Raw genomic sequence first — 17,123 nt, forward strand, 5'->3', positions numbered from 1 at the left:
TCAACAACAGGAGCCACTGTGCACTTGCTCCGCATGTGGGATCTCTGTCCTTAATGTGCTGTACATTTTGATTTGATGCTATAACTAGTACTCAAACAGTATGTTTCACTTTGTGTGTCTATGTGAGTGCAAACTATTGAAACCTTTATACTAAATTGATCTTCTGTATATAAAGAGAATTGAAAATGAATCTTGATGCAAATGGAAGGGGAGAGGGAGCGGGAGAGGGGAGGGTTGCGGGTGGGAGGGAAGTTATGGGAGGGGAAAGCCACTGTAATCCATAAGCTGTACACTGGAAATTTATATTCATTAAATAAAAGTTTAAAATAAAAAAATTAAAAAAAATTAATACAAAAAATAAACAGATTCAATATAGTTCATATATACAAGTCTAAGAACATTTTTCCCTGCCCACCCTTATTTCTCTGTTTTTACAAAGGACTTACCCCAATTCTCTTCCATACCTCTAAACCCTCCTTCACATTATCTCTCTTTTTTTTTTAACTTGACAGGTACAGTTATAGACAGTGAAAGAGATACAGAGAGAAGAGAGAGAGAGAGAGACAGAGAGAAAGGTCTTCCCTCTGTTGGTTCACTCCCCAAATGGCTGCCATGGCTGGCGCTGTGCCAATCCAAAGCCAGGAGCCAGGCGCCTCCTTCTGGTCTCCCATGTGGGTGCAGGGGCCCAAGCACCTGGGCTATCCTCCACTGCCCTCCTGCGCCACAGCAGAGGCTGGACTGGAAGAGGAGCCACCGGAATTAGAACCCGGCGCCCATATGGGATGCCAGTGCTGCAGGTGGAGGATTAACCAAGTGAGCCACAGCACCGGCCCCCACATTCTCCTTCTTTGGATCCTTCATTTCCATACCTGACACAATCATGTGCTAAAGTTGCCTTGCGTCTCTGTACAAACTCCCTGTAATTTTATCTTCCCACAATTGAAATGCTCACCCTCCTATAGATCACTTCCAAGTTTGTATATCAACCCCACACATGGGCTGTTGCCCCAAATTGCTTACATTTTCTAAATGAAAAATGTAGGTCTGCAACTTTTATATGAGAAAAAGTATACTGAGTGATGCTGGAAGTAGACATAGATCTGAAAGAGAAGAATTCTAGAGGAGAAGATTCAGAACACTTCACTGGAAAGGCAATACTTGAGCCAGACGTTGAAAGATGGGCTGGATGCTACAGGCAGAGGTTGCTAAAACATCAAAGAGGAAAAATGGTGGCCAAAAGCAAAATTTGTAAAAGTAGGGCCAGAACACCATGGTACAGATGCAAGAATAAATAAGTCACTGGGAAAGTTGTGCAGCCACATCACATATAAAAGGTACAACAACTATATTCCACCAAGCTACTATACCTGTCCTATAGAAGCAAAATCAATTAGAAAATAGTCTGTCCTGAGCAAAGGGTATAACCACCACTACCACGCTGAAGTTAAGTTACTATGTGCTGAAGTAAGTTCATCTGCACAGGCACTTGTCATCACACCCATTTATGGTAGAGAAAACCAAGGCTAGAAGTAGCCAAGTTGCTTGTGGGAGATGTAGAATCATAATATCCGGTAGATCACACATGTCTTTATGTCTTTAAAATCCAATGATTGTTTTGTATGCTTTCCTTTGTATCAAAAAAGAATGGGCTCATAAAGAATCCAAATCACAAGTTTATACCCACAAGATTTTGTCTTGATCACAAATTTCCTGGATCCAATCAGGAAAGATTTCTGGGTAGGAAAAATCAGCCATTAACTCCATCTCACAAGGAGCGAGAATGTAACTCACATGCAAAATGGAAAAGAGCCATTTCAAATGCAGTTATTTTAATTTCATGTCTACAAACTGTTTGGGCAAAACTAGTATCTCTAGCCTGCCATTAAAATAACAGATAAATACAGATAAATGCTTACATATAATTTATCTAGCTAACCAATTAGACTTTCATTATGATCATCTCCTAGAGCTAAGCAAGCTGTAATCAAACTAATTTCCTTAAAAATGCTTTGAATAAGTAGCTACAGGAAAGTTTTTTAAAAGTCTCTGTTCCTTCTGCTGCTCAATCAGTAGAATATTTGAAATAATCAATTGGAAAACCTTCAGATTCAGACTGAAGGAAAACGAATTATTTCTTCCTATCCTTTTCACTGCTTCTCACAAACTTTAAGCAAGTTATTTGGTCATGTAGGAATTGGACAGAATTAAAGGGCAGTGCCAATACAATGAAACAGAGGCTAATTTTACTGAAAATCACATTAAAAATATTTTCCTGAGCTCCCAGACAATGTGATTCTCAAAAGGATGTAATATTTATAACTTGCGTATATCGTGCTGACAGGTGGATTTACCAAACATCTTTGCTCAGAACTTTCAGGAGGCAGCAGCTGTTTGAGCAAAGTTTTATTTTGTTTTAATGTTTTAAGAAGCCACAAAAAATGGCTCACAAACTATTGCTTAGGAGAAGAAGAAAATAAGGGAGGGAGGAGTACAAAATCCTGGTGGAACATGGCAGCACAGAGTCTGGAACTGTCTTCCGGACCTGCAGATTCATCCTGTGACAAGACTGGAAAAGCTATTGTTTACAATAAGAAAAAAAAAAAAGAGAGAAAACTGGGAGGTGCAAGACCCTATACACGAAACAGGATTGGCCATAAGTGACTAATTACGAAAGCCAAGTGATGAACATTTAGAGATTCATCATAGTATTTGGCTAATTTTTGTTATTTTGTTTAAAGTTGTCCCCAGGAGTAAGTTAGGTTTTATGAAGAGTCTATTTTAGCAATGAAGTAACAGAAAGTTAGCCAGGATAAGCTCACTATACCAAAAAATGGAGCAACTCTCTTCACATAGTCTTAAATATGTACCTCTCCCTACTACTTAACATTGTATTTATCTGTAAGTTTGCTTGTCATAGACATGGTCACCTAATAGTCCCTTAATAAACAGATTACCTATTGGAAAGGGTTAAATCCTCTGTTGTGTGGGCTGTTTTGGTGGAGGCTGAATTACATTTCTTGGATTCCAAAGATGTGGGCATGGCTCGTTCATTCAATACCTACTGAGTACCTATCATTCCAGGTACGTGACATGCAGATGCAATAAAAATGAGAAATAAAATTAATCAAATCTCTACTTTCTCAAAGCTTGTGGGCTTGTTCGTCAGGGACACAGAGAAGTAAAAAGACGATTGTGATGTGCTGTTAAGGGACAACTAGAGGAGAAGTATGGAAGCATATAGGGGAAATGTCTGGTTAAAGTTTGGGACACAATGTCAAGCAGGGCATTTGGAAACCAAAATACAATGGACAGGGAAGAATTCAGCAAAGTGGGGAAAGGGAAGACAGAGATGAGAATAATTTATGGAAGCTGAACGGAGTCCTTAAGGCTCTCCAGCTCTAAAAAGTCTAGGAAATTAACCCTACAAAATATAAACCATAGACTTAAGTCCAGTGCTGGACAGAATGCCAAAGTGGTACATACTTCTGAATTGACCTTGAGCTGGCTTGCTTTCTTTGTCTTTGTTGTATGCAATAATTTGAACTGTGTAATTCTGTTCTGGCATAAGACCTTGAATAATTGCTTTAGTTGCAGTGTTCTGGAGATTTAACTGATTGGTTTTTCCACCTATAAAACAAAAAAAAATGAATTAATATTTAAAATTAAGGTTAATAGTGTGCATTAAGAAATTTTATTAATCAACAATCAAAATTTTAAAAGGTGAAGACTTTTTAAAATTTTGTGCTTTATATTTACAGTGTACAACATAATGTTTTGAAGTATGTCAAAAGATGAAGATATTAAAAATATTGATAATGGTATTTATTTGTATTCTTTTTCTGTTACAGAACTGAATCAGTTGTCTAAATGGGATAAAAATATATTCACAAAAATCTTTCATCATAATCACACTGTTGCTTTTATACACTAAGGAAAGCCATATTGCAAGGTTAGACCACAGCAAGCCCTCAACATCAGATACTCTCTTTAAGGAAAGAATTCCATCTAAAAAATGAAGGGAGACAGGGGCAGGCTGAATGTAATTATCCACACTGGAATTTTTCCTGTGGCCTCTCTAAAGGAGAAATTTAATTATCTTAAATCTCACCATCAGTGGCCCAGGATGCTGAAGGGACTTCTTACTGCCTGGCTACTTAAAAGTTAACTTGGTTCATGAAAAGATTAAAAATTTCATTAGCTCTTCAAATAGGACTATTATCTATAGATTTCCTGAAAATGTTGTTGGTTAAATAATCAATTAATGCAAAATTCCAAGTATACCTTTATTCTCTGACTTCTGGCAATGATTGCTGTGACTGAGAAAAGGGAAATGAACCTAAACGTTTGACCCTCTAGCAGAAGCAGTAATAAGGGATCAAAAACTTGCGGAGTTAATCAAATATAACATTATAATATATATTATATTGTAACATAATATACTTCATCTATTTATTTTCATCTATTTCTAATAAAATTGTTAATGCTGAAATTTGATGTTGCTATCATCCATGCTACTTGCTACTAGAGAGCAAAGCTAAGCTTTCTCTTGCCAAAACCCATTTCCTAAAATACATTTGTGTCCAAGATATTAAATTTGGTTTCACAAACTTCTGTCATTTAAAATTTATCTACTACAAAATATATCAAATAAATCTAAATGTGTACATAAAATAAAAAAGAAAGAAGTTCCTTAGAAAACCAGTATATTCTGTAGATATGCCTGTTTGAGAGGCATAGAGTGTATTATTTTATTAAACTCATTGAGAATCCTGCAATAAAACAGATATAAACCAGTGTTTCCTAAATCTAATTTTCCATTCAAGCATTTGATTGCATAATAGCATTGAATATTCCACACAAGACTATTAAACATACTTTGAGAAACACTGGCATTAACAATGCTTGGACCATATCTCATAGTGCTAAAACTTATTTTGGCTAGATGCATTTATTAATTTTTTATTTATTATATTTAATCAAGTAGATACCTGAGTGTCAAGACCTTGATTGGCTAGGGCCACTGACGTAAGAACACTGAGTAAAATAAACCCAATAATTCACCATGAAATAATTTTCTTTCACTCTCAATTTTTGTCACTTGAGGTGTTTAAGTTATAGATATCTATTTTGGAGGTATATCATTGCTGAGGGGGATTGAAGGATCAGGCTGACAACTGATTCTGAGGTTATCATCAAGTCATTACTGAGATTCTATGATTACTCAAGGAAACCTACGTAGGCCACTTAATAGTTTGGTTTTATTATATAACCTTCCCATAAGACATAGGGAATTCTCAGTAACATCTATCTTATTCTTAAGAATCATGATGATGTTCATGAATCTCTTAAATTTTCCATGAAAACTTACTTTCTAAAACAAAATGTATTTTTAAATGTCAAAGGCATTTCAAATTTGGGCCATATTCCAAAATGAAATCACTAAACTAGGTTTAGGATTAAGTTATGCCTTCTATATAGGTTTACATAGGAAAAGTTAGCATCAGTATACTCAATGGAAAGTCATTCTAATGAGCTTATGGATAATATTTAACAAAAATGTCCATTTTTGTGACCAAGCAAGAAGTGAAGTATTTTATCTACTTGTTTTGACATTTAAAGTCAACTATTAGATAAGATGCCCACATTTAGGAAGATCAGAGCATCTATCTCTCTCAATTAGTTTTGAAAGGCTTCCAACAGAAAAAAGTCTAGCTCCATAAAACCACTTTTATCAGCAACAAAAATTTTAAAATAATTATATTTGTATAAATATAAATATTACACTAACATACCATTAATACTTATTATGTAATATGTAAAAATGGATCTTTGTTCCAATATGGGGAGCAGGATACACAGCAGACTCATAGAATGGCCGAAGCCCTAAGTAGCACTCTGGCCTTGGAATCAGCCCTTAAGGCATTCAGATCTGGCTAAAAAGCCCATGAAAGTTTCTCAGGCAAGGGAAGCCAAGACACTGTGGCAAAAAATAAATAAATAAATAAATAAATAAATGACCTAAATGAAAGATCTCTATGAGTGAGATACCAGTGGAAAGAATGGGCCATCAAAGGAGGAGGTAACTTTCTCTGGGGAGGAGAGTACTTCCACTTTGACTATGGCCTTCTCTAAATAAGGTCAGAGTTTGTGAACTCAAAAGGCTTCCATAGCCTTGGCAGCTCATGACAAGAGCCTCGGGTGATTACTGATGTTATAAATAAGAGTGTCAATCATTAAATCAACAATGGGAGTCATTGTGTACTTATTCCCCATGTAGGATCTCTGTCCTTAATGTGTTGTACTATGTGAATTAACGGTAAAACTGCTACTCTAACAGTACTTTATTCTTTGTGTATCTGTGTAGGTGCAGTCTGTTGAAATCTTTACTTAGTATATATAGTAAGTTGATCTTCTGTATATAAAGATAATTGAAAATGAATCTTGATGAAGAATGGAATGGGAGAGGGATTGGGAGATGGGATGGTTGTTGTGGGTGGGAAGGAGGTTATGGGGGGGAAGCCTCTATAATCCAAAAGTTGTACTTTTGAAATTTATATTTATTAAATAAAAGTTTAAAAATAAATAAAAATGGATCTTTGTTGCCGATCAGGGAGAACATATTATATTTGCCCCTTTGGGACTGGCTTAATTCACTCAGCATAATGTTTTCCAGATTCCTCCATCTTGTTGCAAATGACCGGATTTCATTGTTTTTAACTGCTCTATAGTATTCTATAGAGTACATGTCCCACAATTTCTTTATCCAGTCTGCTGCTGATGGGCATTTGGGTTGGTTCCAGGTCTTAGCTATTGTAAATTGAGCTGCAATAAACATTAAGGTGCAGACAGCTTTTTCGTTTGCCAATTTAATTTCCTTTGGGTAAATTCCAAGGAGTGGTATAGCTGGATTGTATGGTAGGGTTATATTCAGGTTTCTGAGGAATCTCCAGACTGACTTCCATAGTGGCTTAACCAGTTTGCATTCCCACCAACAGTGGGTTAGTGTCCCTTTTTCCCCACATCCTCGCCAGCATCTATTGTTGGTAGATTTCTGAATGTGAGCCATTCTAACCAGAGTGAGGTGAAACTTCATTGTGGTTTTGGTTTGCATTTCCCTGATTGCTAGTGATCTTGAACATTTTTTCATGTGTCTGTTGGCCATTTGGATTTCTTCTTTTGAAAAATGTCTATTGAGGTCCTTGGCCCATCTCTTACTGAGCACCAAAGGGGAAACCTGTTGAAGTGAATTGGGCACTATGAGAAACAGTGACTTGATCAGCCCTTGTCCTGACTGTTGATGTACAATGCAATACTTTATCCATTATAGTATTTTTTTGTTCTAGTACTGGTGGTTGAACTCTGTAATTAACACACAATTATTCTTAGGTGTTTAAATTTTTACTGAAAAGTGATCCCTGTGAAATATAAGAGTGGCAATAAGAGAGGGAGGAGATGTACAATTTGAGACATGCTCAGACTTGCCCCAAATGGTGGAGTTAGAAATGTGCCAGGGGATTGCAATACAATCCCATCAAGGTGGCATGTACCAATGCCATCTCACTAGTCCAAGTGATCAACTTCAGTTCACAATTGATCACACTGATAGGTCTAAGAGTCAAAGGGATCACACAAACAAGACTAGTGTCTGCTAATACTAACTGATAGAATCAAAAAGGGAGAGAACGATCCAACATGGGAAGCGGGATACACAGCAGACTCATAGAATGGCAGATGCCCTAAATAGCACTCTGGCCTCAGAATCAGCCCTTCAGGCATTCAGATCTGGCTGAAGAGCCCATGAGAGTATTTTAGACATGGAAAGCCAAGACACTCTGGCAAAAAAAAAATAAAAAATAAAAACAAAACAAAACAAAACAAAACAAAAAAAACACTAAATGAAAGATCTCTGTGAGATCCCAGTGGAAAGAACATGGCCATCAAAGAAGGAGGTACCTTTCTCTGAAGGGAGGAGAGAACTTCCACTTTGACTATGACCCTATCAGAATAAGATCGAAGTCAGTGAACCCTAAAGGCTTCCACAGCCTTGGCAACTCATGACTAGAGCCTAGGGAGATTACTGACGCCATAAACAAGAGTGTCAAATTGTTAAGTCAACAACAGGAGTCACTGTGTGCTTACGTCTCATGTGGGATCTGTCCTTAATGTGTTGTCCAATGTGAAGTAATGCTATAACTAGTACTAAAACAGTATTTTTACACTTTGTGTTTCTGTGTGTGTGCAAACTGATGAAATCTTTACTAAGTATATACTGAATCGATCTTCTGTATATAAAGATAATTGAAAATGAAAAAAAAAAACTTGGTGATAAATTGGAAATTGCATAGAAAATTAATCAATTTTTTAAAAATATCATGTAGGATCTCTGTCCTTAATGTGCTGTACATTGTGATTTAATGCTATAACTAGTACTCCAACAGTATTTTTCACTTTGTGTTGCTATGTGGGGGCAAACTGTTGAAATCTTTACTTAATATATACTAAACTGATCTTCTGTATATAAAGAGAATTGAAAATGAATCTTGATGTGAATGGAAGGGGAGAGGGAGCGGGAAAGGGGAGGGTTGCGGATGGGAGGGAAGTTATGGGGGGGGAGCCACTGTAATCCATAAGCTGTACTTTGGAAATTTATAATCATTAAATAAAAGTTTTTTAAAAAATAGATCTTTGAAGTAATGAGCTCCGATGCACTAAAGAACATCTTTATAACAATCATAGGTACCATTCAGCACTTACTATATGACAGCTTCTGTTCAAAGTGCTTTATCTTGATTAATTCATTTAATCCTTACAAATAGTGCTTCCTGAATTTAACGTGAATAGAAATCACCTGGAGATCTCTTCAAAATCCAGTTCTGACTCAGGAGCCTGGGGGTGGGCTCAATATTTTGCATTCTTAATAAGCTCTTGAGTAATACCAATGCTGCTTGTCCCTAGATCAACCTTTAGTTGCAAGCTCATAAAAGCTCCATGAGTTGGATATTAATGTTGTTCACATATTTTATAAAAGAAGAAACTGAGGCACTGAGAGATTTAAAATTTGCCTGAATTACACCACTTAACAGTGAGAAAACCAAAATTTGAACTCAAGAAATTCTGTTGTTGCCTTGTCTCTGTGATACTCACGTAACAGTGGCAACTTCCTTATATGTCCTCTATGGTTTATTTATTTGTGTAATATTTATTTGTGTAATAGAAACATACACTACGAGAAAAAAATATTCAGCCAAAATGAAATATTTCACATTACTACTTTATATTTACAATTAATAAATCTGTTAAATTTATGTATTTCCTGCTTTAACTCACTTATTTTCACAATGTCTACTATGCCTTTATCATTGTAATGTCATGATGTCAACAATTTCATTCAACAGATCACAGCTATTAGACACCCAAGTATATTGGAGCTTTTATGAGTCAATGGATCCAAAGTACTCATTCTGTGTTGAAACAGGGTAAGACTTTTTGATAGTCCAGAAACTTGGCCTACAGAGAATTACAGTGACTCCGAGTCACTCTTTACACTTTTGGGAACACTATTTTCTCAAATAATGTACAATATGTCAATCTCAAAACATTTAAAAAATGGAAAGCTTGCAAATGATCCTAAAGCAACCATGTTTTTAGTTGCATATGGGTATAAAAAGTTGCTAATGTTCTAGAAAACAGAGTCAATTATTTTTACCTGAAGCTGGAGTCACAAGAAGTTTGTATCCACCAAATTTCCCTCTTGGAGCCTTCCATGAAATCTGAATACTGTCATGAGATAACACACTATATCTTAACCTTGTGGGTGGAGCTACTGAAAAAGAAAAACAAAAACAGCTTAAACAACAAAATATTTAACCTTCCATTTGTGAAACTGAAAAGTCATTTTATTAATGTAATAAAAATGCACAAGACTTCACTAGCCTTAAATATATTCTTTCTGCATATTCACTAATGAATTGATCAATTTTTAAAACAAAACAGATCTAAGAGCCTTTGGTTTTTTACTCAAAGCACATTTGTTCAAATAGTTACTGCCCTTATGACAAAGAACTAAGACTTATTGTTCGAACTCAATACTCTAGCCTCATTTAATAACTGAAGCCAATCTTGTAAAATTGCTTTCATTACTGTTACAACGATGAATATTTCTACTTGGAACATGTGAGTTTTTATGGTCTACTGGGATCTGTTGTATGCTTTTAGGTTTTTCATTGTGGTGATCCAGTATTTCTGATGAAATGGTCATCTGAGAAGGCTATTATAGACAATTAGTAATAAGATACTCATTTAAAAATATTTGAGAAAGAGATTATAAAGGTATTCAGAACCAAACACAAGATAACTATGTTTCGTAAACTTTGATCCACTCTTCAAGTGTAACTGATTTATACCTGTCAGAAAGACATATAGCACATGGTCATGACTCAGCTCAGAATATTTAATCTTTTCTGACAGTTCACAAAAATGAGGAGGTCTGTTTACTTTTTGTGTAAATCATTCAAACTTCCAAACACATTTTTGGCATCCTATGTAAATGTTCCAGAATTTCAAAAGAAGTGCTTAAGAAGTATTTTATTATGTAATATCTAAATTCATTTGTTTAAAATAAAAAAGTTAATACTTAACAGATAACACTCATCCCTCACTTTTATCATCAACATTTTGTTCCCCCACTTTAGGAAACAGAGTACAGGGAAAGTAATAAACATTCTCCTAACTAGGTATGTAGCATCAGATGGGGTTTGGGTATTTGTTTCCCACTTTCATCATTAATTAGCTAAATAACCTTGAGCAGGTGATTATTTCTTCAAATGCCCTGGTTTCCATATTTTTAGAAAAGGTGACAGCAATACTTTCTGCAAAGGAGAGACGATAACTTTAAATAGGATTATGGATATAATATACTATAATTGGTGGTTAATAAATATTTGTTCCCTTCTCCCTTTTTTTATCTAGTGGTTGAGCACAAAATTTCATTTAATCCTCACAAACATACATTGTTATTCCAGTTTTATAGATAAAGGAACCACGGAGCAGCTTAGAGACTTGTTCGAGTTCACGTGCTGATGAAGAGCCATCTCGGATCCACTTGAAAGGCACTGTTTCCTTGAAAGGAGTTCCATATTAAGTCACCCTTCACTGAGCTAGATGACTGAAGAACTTCTGACCTTAACCTATCCACTCAACTAAAATCAGTAAGAACGGAATACACAATCTTGAGTAGTCTTCCTTTTGTAGTTGTCCTTTATCATCTTTAAGGACAGGATGTTAGCAATCAAAACAAAATCATTAGATTCCTATTCTCAACCTGACATGAATGGAAGAAAACATTTACATTTCTCTGTTAATTTAAAATTATGAATCTATCCTAAGATCAACTATTGTGGGGGTCAGCATTGTGGCAAACCAACCAAAACTACTGCCTGTGACCCTGGCATCAGTTCACGTCTAACTGCTGTACTTCCAATCCAGTTCCCTGTGGGAAACCCAGATGAAGCTCCCAGCTTTGGCCTGGCTCAGCCTGGATCTTTGCAGCCATCTGTGGAATGAACCAGCAGGTGAAAGATCTCTCTTTCTCTCTCCCTCTCCTATCTCTCTCTCTCACTTTGACTTTAAAAATCAATAAATAAATATTTTAAAAAGATCAACTATTTTCACCTGGAAGAAGAAAATGACTAAATGTAAAATTTAGATGAACAGAGAATCTTACTACTTTGCTTATTCTTCAATTTGGGAAGAAAATCTATATATACATAGGTTCCTATTACTTGTGGAAGAAAAATTTAAAATAAGAATCTAGAATTCTAAGGAACACATACAGGCATCTGAGTCAAATCAAGTCACTGGCTGGTAGATATCATTGGCCAATCTTCCATGAATTCACACGTGAAAAAAAAAAAAACAAAAAACTGTATTCCTGGAAATCATCTAGTGGAAAAAATACAACCAGCAGGATGGTGGCTTCAATCTAGTCCGTTCCAAAAGGTCAACCAATTCTGTTAGCACTCCAAGTACGTTGACATTTCTTTTTTGTTGTTGTTGTTATTTAATGTTTCTCCAAAATATTTTATTCCGTGTTGTAGGAGATGGTTTAAGATACTTGAATTGAATTTTATTTTGAAAATAATACAAAATAAGTTCTATCTCCTATGTCAAAAAGATTTAAGACTTGTATCATTACTTTTGCGAACCTTTCATGTTTTCAGTCATTGTAATAAATTATAAAACCTTAGGACACAATTAGTGTAAGGCCACCACAAAACACACTTAACACTGGGGTTAACTCCAGTATGTTGACGTTTCAAGAACAAAGAAATTAACAATATGCATGATTCCCAGGCTAGAGATTAGACATCTTCTGAACATTTTCTATGAATGCTACTATTCTTTAAACACTATCAGTTTTATAACCCTGAACATCTCTTCAATCATTGGCTAACCTTCTTAACTTTCAGGAGAAAATAAAGAGAGAGAGATGGACTGTGCTCAGAAAATTCAGATGGTGCTACAGAACCCAGAGTGGCATTGGTTTCCACAGAATTGCTAAAGGAAACACAATATGAACCAAATGCATGCATATTCAACTTTTGAAAATTAACTTACAAATGATTCACAGAACTGCAGCCCTGGTACAACTGCTAGCAAAAATCAATACTGCAATAACTGTTAGTCAACAGACTACATCTGTTGCCTATAAGCATAAATACTTTCACAATCATTAAACAAAAATCTTGTTTAGACACAAAGTTTACATTTCCCTTATGATTTGACCTAAAAGAGGCACTAGATAAGAAATAAAGAAGCATAAGATACAGCTATAGATTTCAAAATTAGCATTTTTTTCCCATTTAGAAGGCACTGGGACTTGAGCCAAAGCAAGGGCAACAAGATTGACAGAAACACTGTAAATGCATGGAGAAATAATTGCTCTTACCTCATGGAACAAAAACGTGTGTATATTTAATACCAGACCCAGGATTTTTTCTTTTACAAGCACAAAGGAAGTATTTTCTATGTATATGCACTGTCCTTAACTTCCAGGAATAATTATAAATTCTTGCATGAACTTGACTCAAAAGTTAATTTGTATCAGTTCAAATACTAATCTTTTCAAAAAGATTAAAAAATCAGTGGTAAAGCTTGATTTTTGGCACACATTACAAACCCAGCAGAAGCCAACAAACTCATCCCTTGTATGGTGAAGTCCGATTTCCTCTGTGGAATTAGCTCAATATTACACTTGTGAATACATGAACTTCACCCCAAAGGAGATTGAGGTGGAAGACTTAGGTGGATCCACTCATTATCTTCTTCATAATGGCAGGGTTGGGTTTGTTAATGATTGTACAGGATTATTTGTTTTTCTAGTTTGTGTTGTGTTATATTGGAGAAGAAAGATTTTTTTTAAACTCAAAGAATTTCACTGTAATGATTCACATAGAAGCCCATGGGCAGGAGGAAAACTGTCACTCTACTGAACACTCACTGTTATCAACCATCTAGGAAATTCTATTTCATAAACTGACTACATATTAAAAAACTAATTTTCTACTGTTTTCCCCCCTCCCTTCCTTCCTTCTCAACTCCATTGAAATCTTGTTATTTTGATAAGAAACAACTTACATAAAGATTTCATTCTGGTAAAATCTTCTCAATTTCTTAAAATACTACTTTTTTCACAGGGACTTTGCCACGGACATCTTGTATTCATCACTACACACAATCATGTCCTTTCCTGCTAACACCACCACCTATGGTTTTCTTCCAAAAACAAAACTCCTTCCCCAACACTGCATAGACCCTTGGTTACACTCAATCAGACATCATCCTCTAGCCAAGGAGTAGAAAATGCCCAGTCATGTAGACTGCTCCAGGAATCTGAAACTTGTGTCTAGCAATGAAAGGATGGAAAATTGCTCCAATAATTTAATTCCAACAGCATGCTCTCAAGAAAGGGGTCATTTGTCCTACAAACTGTATTCCAAGAGGGTATGCAGATAGATTTTTTTTTATAAACCACTTTTAATTTTTTTATTTTTATTTTTTATTTTTGACAGGCAGAGTGGACAGTGAGTGAGAGAGAGAGAGAGAGAGAGAGAGAGAAAGGTCTTCCTTTTTGCCGTTGGTTCACCCTCCAATGGCCGCTGCGGTAGGCGCACTGCTGCCGGCGCACCGCGCTGATCCGATAGCAGGAGCCAGGTGCTTATCCTGGTCTCCCATGGGGTGCAGGGCCCAAGCACTTGGGCCATCCTCCACTGCACTCCCTGGCCACAGCAGAGAGCTGGCCTGGAAGAAGGGCAACCGGGACAGGATCGGTGCCCCAACCGGGACTAGAACCCGGTGTGCCGGCGCCGCAAGGCAGAGGATTAGCCTGTTGAGCCGCGGCGCCGGCAGGTATGCAGATAGATTTTAAAGCTTCATTATTTAACTTTTACCTTGACTATAGGGGTTACTGTAATACCTACTAGTCAATACATTTTTCCTTAAGTTGGCTAGAGAAGCTGCTTTTACTTGCAACCAAAATCTCCTACTGATAGAGAGAAAACAGTATGGTCACACCAAGATCTATTTTCCCCTTCAAAATATAGTGTAATGTGCTAAACTGATGGAACAATCTATTATATTTATGTAACAAAGACCTTTAAACATGAGAGAAGTATTTGGCTGTTTTTCCAAGAAATTTAAATAAATAAAAAACAAAGAGTAAAAACTTTAGCTATTCATCTCATTTTTTCTATTAAATGCACTGCCCAAATGCATAATGCATTTCATGATCCATTATAAAGATGATAAAAACAGCAGTAAGGAAAACATTCTCAACTTTCAAATATGTTTGACTACTATTCATAGCAAAAATGTGTCAATCTGTTAACACAGAAGTCTTTATAAAGTTAAATCGAGCTCCATGCAAAGTCTCCAATTTTATTTGCCTTGAGGTTTTTAAATGACAGTTACTTTACCTTCAGTGGTTCCTTCTTCTTACCATCCAAAAAAAACATTGTGAGAACCAAGCATATATTAACTGTGAAATTCTAAGAAAGTGTTGATGCTATCATTCTATCATCGCTATATGTATTTTTCCCTACAATCAACACAGCAGCACTTTTTCTGTATTCCAGTTCACTTAACAACTTATCTGGAAAAGAAGATACTAGAATAACTGAGGTATAAATAATTACTGAGGTTGATGTGGGTTCATAGTATCTGAAGAGGGAAAGTTTTTCATAAGATGTTACATGAAAAGACTACGTGGTAAAAATGAATTCTGTGGACCAGCAATTCAAGGGAAGAAAATTAATTCCTTTTATGCTTTTTAGCTAACTCAATTAAATCCCTATCACTGCTGTAACAATTTCTCCAAATTTAGCAGTTTACAACAAGGATCATTTTCTTACAGTCTTGGGAGTCAGAAGTCTGAAATGTGTGTCCCTGGGCTAAACTAAAGACGTTGGAAGGTGCATTCCTTTTTGAAGGCTCTAGGGGAGAATTCATTTTCTTGCATTTTCCAGCTTCCAGAAGTTTCCCCCATTTCTTGACTTGTGGCTCCTTCCATCTTCAAAGCCAGCAGTGACCAGTCCAGCATTTCTCATATGCCATCACCAACACTGGCACCTCTGCCTCCATTTTCCACATTTAAAGCCGTTTACAATTACATTGGGGACATTCAGATCACCCAGGATAATCCCCCTGTCCTAAAGTCAGCTGATTGGAAACCTTCATTCAATCTGAGACCTTAATCCCCCTTTGCCTTCATATAACACAACACATCTACAAATTTTGGAGATTAGGACGTGAAGATCTTTGCAGATCATTGTTTACTCTGCCTAACACCCTTGATTTTTTTTTCCTATTTTATTCATAAACATAACTCTAAAGGTTACTATATGGGCTTCTCAAATTAGTGTCAAAATTGTCCAGTCCAAAGGAACTCACTGCTGTATTTGTTTTAAAAGAGGAAAATAATCCAATAAAGCAATTTGTATTCTTTTTTCCTTGATCAAAATAAATCATGTAAATAAATTATATTATAGTAGGAATGAGGTCTCTCAAAAGTCTCATGTATTTTCCCAAAGACTAGAGCCAGTGCCATCTAAACATTTTCTTAGTGGAATCTCCTCCAGCAAGTCAGCACCATCTTGTCTTGAAAGTTTTCTCTACTTTCACTTCTGGGTCACTACATTCCCTAACCCTCCTTATAACTACTAAATTATTTCACACTTTTAATCATTGATTTTTCCTTCTGCTAAACTTTTAGCGTTGGTATTCGGCAGACTTCATACCCACTTTTTCCCAAGGCAGGCCTTTCTAACTCTACCTCTACAGCTACAAAAGTCTTTGAAAACTAATTCACAAGCACACAACAATTCAAGTACAATCTCCTGCCTTGATCTCTTTCTCCAAAGATCCAGACCACCAACTACCTATCAGACATCTCCACTTGGATGTCACACAAGATCCTTAAGTTTCATATATTTTTCTAAGACTGAACTCAGTGTCTTCCATTTCAAATACTTGTTTCACCTATTAATCTTTTCAACAAACACCTACTATGACTGAAGTATTTTTCTGTACTGGAGATATAGGCACTAGAGAGAGCACCTCTGCCTTTATGAGCTGAAGTAAACGACAATGCAAAGGTGCAGAAGCAATAAAAACACATGGGTTGAAATTAAAGGTCCCATCCACTCAGGTCTCTGGCGGGAAGTTTCAGAATCATCTTAGATGTCTGTTTGTATTCTGTCTCCATATTTAATCAGCAAACAAGCTCCATCTTTTCTACCTCTTAAGTGAATTTTTGGCTTTATTCTCTTCTTTCTCATCATACTCTCCACTTCGGATGTCAACACTCATTTCATAGACAACTTGATATTTTAGTAGTCACTCTTACTTATTCCTAGCTCTCAAATCCTGGGAGTCACATATATAAGGGTCAATGCTGCTGTCAAAGTTTTCCTGAAAACAGTTGTTGAAAATATTTCATATTCAAGCTTCAATCAATCTGCCCATCTTTGTCTTCTACCAGAGCCTACATCATTTATGTTGCAATTTATCTGTTTATGCTTCTGTTTCCCTAGTGGATTATAAACCCCTTAAAGGTAAAGAGCTTTATT

At 36.1% G+C, this 17,123-nt stretch overlaps 1 protein-coding gene across 4 annotated transcripts in view; it reads right to left on the reverse strand.

Annotated features, from left to right (window-relative positions):
- Nucleotides 1–17,123, reverse strand: part of COL14A1 (collagen type XIV alpha 1 chain) — a 264,888-nt gene that overhangs the window by 223,281 nt on the left and 24,484 nt on the right. For 3 of the 4 annotated variants that reach the window (XM_062188054.1, XM_062188052.1, XM_062188055.1), the window contains exons 3-4: nucleotides 9,707–9,823; nucleotides 3,484–3,627 (exon numbers count right to left, since the gene is read on the reverse strand). In XM_062188054.1, coding sequence (XP_062044038.1) covers nucleotides 3,484–3,627; nucleotides 9,707–9,823 — 261 coding nt within the window. The remainder of the gene's footprint in view (nucleotides 1–3,483; nucleotides 3,628–9,706; nucleotides 9,824–17,123) is intronic. The other variant, XM_062188053.1, reaches the window with a different exon arrangement.

Source organism: Lepus europaeus, chromosome 4 (assembly GCF_033115175.1).
Source record: "Lepus europaeus isolate LE1 chromosome 4, mLepTim1.pri, whole genome shotgun sequence".
In the NCBI taxonomy this organism is placed as follows: domain Eukaryota; kingdom Metazoa; phylum Chordata; class Mammalia; order Lagomorpha; family Leporidae; genus Lepus; species Lepus europaeus.